This window comes from Pteropus vampyrus, unplaced genomic scaffold, assembly GCF_000151845.1.
Source record: "Pteropus vampyrus isolate Shadow unplaced genomic scaffold, Pvam_2.0 Scaffold105, whole genome shotgun sequence".
Lineage (NCBI taxonomy): Eukaryota > Metazoa > Chordata > Mammalia > Chiroptera > Pteropodidae > Pteropus > Pteropus vampyrus.
Window position 1 is genome coordinate 1,631,417 of NW_011888886.1, and position 8,589 is coordinate 1,640,005.

General features: G+C 56.2%; 1 protein-coding gene across 1 annotated transcript in view; it reads left to right on the plus strand.

Annotated features, from left to right (window-relative positions):
* The window catches only part of ASAP2 (ArfGAP with SH3 domain, ankyrin repeat and PH domain 2), a 115,237-nt gene that overhangs the window by 89,298 nt on the left and 17,350 nt on the right, over positions 1 to 8,589 (plus strand). The window contains exons 15-19 of the mRNA XM_023533604.1: positions 4,109 to 4,298; positions 4,947 to 5,032; positions 5,786 to 5,901; positions 6,796 to 6,863; positions 8,144 to 8,257. Coding sequence (XP_023389372.1) covers positions 4,109 to 4,298; positions 4,947 to 5,032; positions 5,786 to 5,901; positions 6,796 to 6,863; positions 8,144 to 8,257 — 574 coding nt within the window. The remainder of the gene's footprint in view (positions 1 to 4,108; positions 4,299 to 4,946; positions 5,033 to 5,785; positions 5,902 to 6,795; positions 6,864 to 8,143; positions 8,258 to 8,589) is intronic.

Genomic DNA, 8,589 nt, shown 5'->3' on the forward strand with positions numbered 1-8,589 from the left:
CGCTGAGCTGGGTGCTTGGACGAGTGAACCCCTGCTTCTAAGGAGCTCCCGGTCATTCGGGATTCGCGCCTCCGTTCGGAAGGGTGCCAGCTGCCATCCTGTCGGGGCGGCTCTACTAAGACACACGGTGACATTTATCTTAGTGCCTGTGTGTCGAACGCTGAACAGTGCCAGGCGTACAGTAAGCGTTAACTAACGTGTTCACTTAATTTTGAACAAGTCAGAAGGTCGATTGGCGAATGAGGACCTTCCGTTGGGAACAAATGCATTATATTTTTAGCTCTTCAGTTCACTGAGTGCTTTCGCCTAAGTGGTCCCATTTTACCGTTACTACCACCCAGCAAGGTAGGTATCGTCCCCATCCTACTGATGGGAAATCAGAGCTCTGGTAAACTGACTTACCTGCGGTCCCAAAGCCAGGAAACAGAACCATGCTTTGAACCCAGATCTCGGCTCCCAGGCCCAGCGCCCTCTCCCCTGCATCAGAGCCACCTCCTCGCCGGCCCAAGTCGAGGCAGTCAGGTCCATTCTTGTCACATCACGGGTGTTCGCGGGAGCGGGTAAGGACGGAAGCCACGTTGGGCCAAGTCCCCCCCTTTCTGTCACACCCGCGCTCCATCCGGGCACGTTCTGAGAACACTCCTCTAGCAGGCCTGCTGCTTGCTGCCTCTCGGCTTCTATGGCTGCCTTTGGGGTTTGGGTTTTGTCCGTGTTTATTAAAGGCAAACCACTTTATTGCGCTATTTCTTAGTGGCCGCTAAATAAATCATCAGATGGATGAGGAGCGTGTAGCAGTGGGAAGCATGAATAATTGAGTACCCTCAAATGGACTTTTGTTTCTGCAGCTCGCCAAGAATATTGGGAACGCAGGCTTTAACGAGATTATGGAGTGTTGCCTTCCAGCCGAGGACTCGGTCAAACCCAACCCTGGCAGCGACATGTAAGTGTGGGACCAGCTGTCCTCCCCTCCCGAACGAGGGTCGGCCCCGTCCCCGAGCCTGACAGGAGGGGAGTGACGGGTTTGGCTACATCAGATGTTTCTTTAGGGAATAAATCGGCCTATGTTGGTGTTTTTTGTTTTGGTTTGCTATTTTAATCATCTTAACCTTTTTGGGTGTCCACACAGATGTTTGGTGGAGACTCTGGGTGTGGTGAGTGTCGCCCCCTGCTGGTGGTGTGCGTGTGCACGCGCCTGCCAGCCCCGGGTGTGCTCACTCCCTGTCTTAGTTCTTTCCAGGTAAATTCCGAGCCACCTGAGAGGGCTAGTTGTCACAGAAACACGATTGTGTATCGTCATCTTTCCCGGTGTCCTTACAAATGTGGAGTGTGTTGTTTCTTTCCAAAAGATGTTTGCTGTTTTACTGTTAATAGCAAACCTGACCGAGAAGCTTTTGTGCCTCATCACACGCTTCCAGCTGGCCCGTCGAGGCAGAGCTCACAACAGGGGCTTTTCCTGCCAGTCTTGTCAAGCAAAGTACGAATCACGCAGGTCACACGTCTCTGAGCGAGAGGTGGACGGGAGGCAGACGGGCCAGCACAGTGGATGGCCTGCCCACAGGAGGCCTGGGGCTGGTTTATCCGCTAAAGTGTGATGCCCAGTGAGGCATGCCGAGAAAGGGGAGGGGAATGGAGCTGTCCCCAGGCCAGTTAAAAGAGACAGCACCTGCGTTTGAGCGGTGAGCCCGGATCAGTGCTCTGGCAGGAGAGAGAGACACGTGATAAAGGGAGCACGTAAAACTCGTTTACAGAGGCAGCGCTGCCCTTGGAGTGAGCCTGAGGCGCACTGGTGGCCCAGGCCTCTGAAAGGACACTGGGCAAGGGAGCCGGGAACAGCAGCTTCAGGAGCGACTTTACAGATAGGAGGCAGTGTGCAGGCCCTTTCTAAAAGTAGAGAATTGAGATTTTTATAAGCATTGGGGGGGGGGGGCACATCTTTGGGAAGCAGAGGTTGTGGGATCTGTGTTCTTTTGTGTTCAGGTGAAGAGACTTAATACAGTGGGGAAGCTTAGAACTAGAGGAACGAGCAGACACATGTCCATTGTACCCCTCCCGGCTCTCAGGTGTCTGAGGTGAGCCTTCGGTTGTGCCGGATTCGTTAGCTCCCGTCTGAGGCTTGCAGCAGGCTGGATAACACGTGGTTTTAGAGACCAAGCACGAGGCTTGCAGAGTTACTGTCCTCTCTCGGTGAAAGTCTTGAGTTTCGAATCTTTGCTCTTAGCCCAACCTGGAGAGGTGGGGCAGGACACAAATGCAGTCCACACCTGCTCGTGGCCCCAGGCAGGTGGGCTGCCAGCTCTGAGCCCCCCTCCTCTAACGTGAGCAGGGAAACAGCCCCCCGCGCCTCACAGAGTCACTGGGGCTCCAGCGGGAAGATGGAGTGAAGCACGTCTTACTAGGCTGGGGTCAGCCTGCCTCTTGCTCACCAGGATTGGGCAGCGTCCGTTCCACACACCCCCAAAAATTGGGCCCCTCTCAAACTAGGGTTCAGTTGAAGAGTGACTAAGAAGTGAGCTGATCCTTCTGGGGATCACCGGGAGGTCCTGTTGAGTAAAAGGAATTGCATGGTCATTTATTTACTGCTTGACACTTACTCTCACGGTGAAGGTGATTTCCCAAAATGCTGTAATGTCAGTCAATTTTGACAAAGTATATAATAAATAATTTCTTCTGGGTACCAAGAGTACTTTATAAAGGCAGAGATTTTGTTTATTCTGGAGCCAGACGATTCTCAAAAATGCATACTGTCTGCTGGGAACCCTACAATATAAATGTTTTGTCTGCATCGAGACCCCCTCCCCGCCATCCTTGGCACAAATGAAAAAGACATTTAAGTTTACTCCTTCCCTTTTTCTGCAAAGGAGGGCAGAGACCGATGTGAGGGCAAGATGCCACCCGCCTTCATACCTCCTCGGCTGAAATCGTCAGCAGGCCCCCTCTGCTCCTGCAGCTGTCGAATCTGTTCTAAAACATTTCATCCCACATTGTATCATACCTAGGCATTTACATATGTTTTCTGATAAATTACATCTTATTCATCTTTGTACTTCCCACCACAATACGTTGCTTGTTCTGGGAAGTGCATAGTTAATGAATCAACAAGTCAGAGATAAAGTCCCAGCTCTGTGGTTACTTAAATAAGCTAGTACTTTATTTCCAGGTAAAAGAAATATGCTATTTCTGGCTTTATCTCAGAACAATATGCCATCTACAGAAAAATCTGTTGGTGGGGAAGCCAAAGACTCTCTGACAGCCTGTGAAAACCGAGCTGGGTTTGGGGGTGCTGGGAGACGTGCGTAGGCGGGAGGTTTGGTCTGCTTGCAGAGGCCGGGACCATTTCTCTCCTGTGATTCGGGACCCCTGTGTATGCTCTGTCCTCCAGAAGTGTGAGAACCTCCCTTCTGGACAACATGCCAGCTGTATCGTTATATTAACTTCATTGGTTTTCTTCAAAAGCCTAATAAGCCTTTCGAGAAGGGGGAGGGGCAGAGGAGTCACATGGCAGTAAATGTCCTTCACAAAGCCATGGGCAGGCGGGCAGGCAGACAGGCAGGCAGACAGACAGGCAGGCAGACAGACTGACCGCCCAAGAGCACACCTGACAGAGGGCAAGCCAGGCGGTCTGGGGGTGACGCGCGCACAGCTGTCGAGGAATGCGATTACCTGGGGGAGAAGGCACACACCGTGCCGCGTGCAAGGACCTGGGAAAGCGAAGGCGTGCGACTCGCACCAGGTGGCGACGACAGCAGCTCGGTGAGGTGGGGACACGGAAATCGAGGACGGGAGTGGAGAAGCGGCAGAGCACGCAGCCCCGCCCTGCATGTGCGTCATCCACCTGCACGGCCACCTTCGGGACCCGGCCGGGCCCCGGGAGCCCCACACTGGGCCTCGAGGCCTGTGTTGGAAACGAGGGTTTCGACGTGTCGTGAAAGTGCTCAGGGCGTCACAGCGAACGCGGGTGCTGCAGTGGTCACGTGGCGGCTGCTTCCCGGTTGACATCACTCTGCCAGTGCTGCTTACAAGGAGGGTGGGGGCGAACTAATGAGCAGATGCTGCACGTGTTTGAACGGGGGCCCTTAATCACTTACAAGGCGATGGTGTGTGATTTCAGGAACGCCAGGAAGGACTACATAACCGCCAAGTACATTGAGAGGAGATATGCAAGGAAAAAACACGCGGATAACGCGGCGAAGCTTCACGGCCTGTGCGAGGCCGTCAAAACAAGAGATATTTTTGGATTACTCCAGGCGTATGCTGATGGCGTGGATCTTACAGAAAAAATCCCGCTGGCCAATGGACATGTGAGCGCGTGGCTTTTGCCACTTGGAGTAAAAGAAAAAGGGGGTAAAGGGAGCAAAGCGAGCAGGGCCGTGAACTCGAACGCCGACGGTGTAGCGCAGGGCGAGCGAGAGCTCGGGCCAAGGCGGTCGGGTCGGCGGTCGGGTCGGCGGTCGGGTGGGCGGTCCGGCCATCGCATCCCCGCGCTGTGTCTCCGCGGGGGCCGGTGCGGCGTTTCCTTCGCCCGCACCTCTCGCCCCTCCCCCACCAGAAACAACGCCATGGGGCGTCTTCCCCTCACTTTCCAGAACTTTCAGAAAAGGCAGCGGTGGTCACATCCCCCACATTGTCAGCTGAAGACAGTCCAGGTCTTAGCGCCTCGTGTCCTGAGTACAGGGACAAGGACAGAAAGATGGGAGGAGTTCGATAGGACACCGCCAAATCCCTCGTTACTTCCCGTGGAGCGAGATGTAGGACCAGCCTCCGAGCTGCAGGGTCCCAAGGGCAGAGTCTGCTGCGGAGGTCGAAGGGGGCGCTGTGTATCTTAGTGACAGATTTGCGAAAGAAAGAGGAAAAGGCTTTTGGAAGAGAGATACACGATGTCGTTTGTGTGGGACACAAAACTGAACGTTCCCCCTTGGGATTCTGGGCCATTTCTGTTCGGTCTGCAGGAGCCGGATGAGACCGCCCTCCATCTGGCCGTCAGATCCGTGGACCGGACCTCCCTTCACATCGTAGACTTTTTGGTTCAGAACAGGTGGGTGCTCCGCCACTGGGGGGCGTTTGGTTTTGGCCCTTGGTATTTCCGGGGAAGGTGTCTGGTGCTGGCTCACTGCGTCAGGCGTGGCTGAGGCGCTGGGATTTCCCCAGGTCTGAGCGTTAATTACGGGACAGGAAAAGTGTCGCGGGTGTGGGGCGCTGGTGCCATCCTACAGAAGCCTGGGGTGCGAAGGAGGACACCCCTCACAAGGCCCGCACAGCTCTGCGTCAGGTGTCGGGGACCCAGGGAGACACCAGGCCCCTGGCAAGCAGACTGTCCATGGCCCCCACCATGGGTCGAGTGGCTTGTCTCACGCCTGAGGCACATGAGTACCTTTCCGGGGTGACCTGCTCTTGTTTTATGTGAGAAGAACATTTGAAATCTCCTCACAATTCCCCGAGCCAGGTTTCAGGGCCAGTCCAGGGCGAGCAGGCTCAGAGGAGGCTTGGGACCCTGGACTTTGGGGAGGTGGCCTTTCCCCTTTCTGGCGAAAGTTCTGTGGGACAGGACAGGCCATCACCGGTGGGGAAGCGGGTGGGAAGGCGGGTGGCACAGCGGCCTCACCCTCTCCGGCCTTCTCTGCCATCGCCGCTGGTTCCCGGGGCCTGGGGCTGAGGCCGTCACGCCCACCCGGCAGGAGGACTGAGGGAAATCCTCCGGGGCTGCTGGCAGCTTGCCGCTCTCCTGCCCGCGTCTCGGTCCCCTGCCCGGGCCGGGACTCACCGCCTGCCTCTTCTCCGTTCTCGCCAGTGGGAACCTGGACAAGCAGACGGTGAAAGGCAGCACGGCCCTGCACTACTGCTGCCTGACGGACAACGCCGAGTGCCTCAAGCTGCTCCTGCGCGGCAAGGCGTCCATCGAGATAGGTGAGCGCCATCGCCCTGCTCCGGGGCAGACGCCGGGCGAGGCCACCGCACTCTCTAAGGAGAAGGCCGCCCCCACCCCGCGTTCTGCAGGGCGCTGGGTCTGCCCTGCAGCGGCATCCACCCCGTCCAGCAGACGCCGGCACTGGCGGGCATCGTGTGGGCGCCGAGGCAGAGGACGGGCCCTGTGGCTGTCACTGAGGCGGTGGGTTTGCTCCAGGTTTGGGCGTTGTGCCCTCCAGTCCCTAACCCACACCCAGGATCAGCCGGGGCGGCTGGTGTGCTGTGGAGGACACTGTTCACTGTCCCTGCCTCTACCATGGGACCCTGATGTGCTGCCGGTCAGCTGGCTGGGCACGGTCCAGCCCGAAGGCAGCCGGCTGTGACGAGCCATGGCGAGTGCTCGCTTACGAAGGGCTCTTGCAAAGAGAAAGGAAGCACACATCTGTTTGAGAGTCAAGTTTTTGTTTTTCAATCCCCACTTCGTTGACTGAGGTTTATTTAGAAGAAAGTGTACAATTCCGGATTTGTAGACAGCTTAACAGGAAGTGCAGCTTATTGTAGCAGGTGCTACAACTCCATCAACAGTGCTTTGGTTAGAGTTATGATGGACCATTTCCTTCGACTTAGAGTTTCCATATTGACTTTCACTGGTCGGCTGCTTCAGCAGTTTGATTTTCACGGTTAGCGCAAACCTTGTCTTGTAAAATCTTACTACACACAGCAGTTCTGTACGGTCATGACACAAACTCAGCCCTGAGTAAAGCCAGCTCACTGCGGAGTTCATCAGTCACGTGCAGTTTGATGTAGTGCTCCCCCTCTGTCTTGTTAATTGTCTCTCGATGTCACACGTCACCGGCTTTGTCGTGATGCTGCCCCTTGCCTCCCTGCCCTCAGCCAACGAGTCAGGAGAGACCCCGCTGGACATCGCCAGGCGCCTCAGGCACGAGCACTGTGAGGAACTGGTGAGTGTGTGGCCGGAGTGGGTGGGCGCGGAGGTCCCAGGACCCTCGGGGAGGGCTGCTTCTGAGCCTGGCAGTGTGGGTCCTGATCAGATCCCAGTGTCCTCGATGGGACGACTTAGCGAAAGTGTTTTGGGGAGCCTTTCCAGAGGCGATGACCACTCCCCTCCGAGTGACGCCTGGTTGGTATTTGCTGGCTGGACGTGTTGACAGTGCCCCTGGCGTTGTTGTCTGGGCGCGTGGAGCAGAGGCCAGGAGGCTGCCTGTCCTCCGACGTGTCTAAGCTGTTGGTGCGACCCTTCCCGTCAGCACACCAGAGCTGGCTCTGTTCCATCCCCCTGCCCCAAAGCGTTTGGGTTATTGTGCACCACCTTCTCCTGTCCTGTCCTGGAAGATGAGACAGTGTGGCCAGTGGACAGAGCCCGCTGGGGTCAGGCGGACCCTGGTTTGTGGTGCGGTCCCACCGCCATGACTCAGGAAGGCCACGCCAACTCGCCACCATTTCCGTTTTTGTGACGTGGAGACGGCGCCAGCGTGCGAGGTGGTCGTGGGAGTTATTGTTGGACTCTGTGAAGTGCTCAGGAAACGGAAAGGCCATAGGTGTGTCGGATGAGTAACAGGCACTGTTCTGAGCACTTCGTTTACTGACTCACGTCATCCTGACAACTGCTTTTTGGCATGGCCTCTGCTGCTACCCCCATTTCACAGATGAGGACAGCAAGGCTAAGCAACTTCCCAGAGGGCGCACAGCTACTCTCTGGCTATGAAGATAATTAAGCTCTAATGTCACAAGACCCCCCTTGTAGCTAATGAATTAGCTTCCTTCCAGTTCATGTAGTGGAACCAGCCATTCACCATCCTTGAGAGAATTGAGAAGACAGCCTTTCACGTTGTCTTCTGCAGGGCTCAGTTGTCTCGTGTCCGCTGGGGAAGGCGGGGTTCACAGCGGGCACTCGCTCGTTCTGTGCAGGTTGAGTTTGAGCCCAGGTGCTGCTGTCCATACTTACGGGCTGGGCTGCCCGTCATCCTGTCCCTTGCCCGCGGGCAGCGCTTTACAGTGTACAGAGCAACGACGGGAGTCTCGTGGTCGTCTGTGGGTTAGGGAGGGGGCTCTCCTGAGGCCCAGAGACCGGTCGACGTGGCCGGCCTCGTACTGCAGTCCCGGGCCCCTTCCCGCCAGCCAGTGCTCTCCCTCCTGGACGTGTTGGTGGGTGCCCGCTCCCTGGGGCTGCGCAGGGCCGGGCGCATGAGCAGCGTCACCCACAGTCCTTTGTTCTCCTCAGCTGACCCAAGCCTTATCTGGAAGGTTCAACTCCCACGTCCACGTCGAGTATGAATGGCGACTGCTCCACGAAGACCTGGATGAAAGCGATGACGACATGGACGAGAAACTGCAGGTCTGTGCGGGGCTGTCAGGCGTCGAGAGTTCTGTAACCTCATTCAGAGCAGCGTGGTTTCTGGCCGGTGAGAGTTCTGTAAGCTCATTCAGAGCAGCCTGGTTTCTGGCCTGTGATTAGGGCAGAAAGCTGTTTTGTAGGAAATACAGTTCACTTTTTGCTTCTGCTGATTTCGTAGGTTTTGGTTTTACCCCTCCAGCCTCCCAGCTCCTACACGGTACCTTAAAGGAACGTGGATTATGCCATCACAGGCGGCCGCTCACCTTCAGGTGTACGAGACCTTTGATGCTTTGGGTTTTAGTGGAAACTCACGCTCTGTGGATGATGTGACA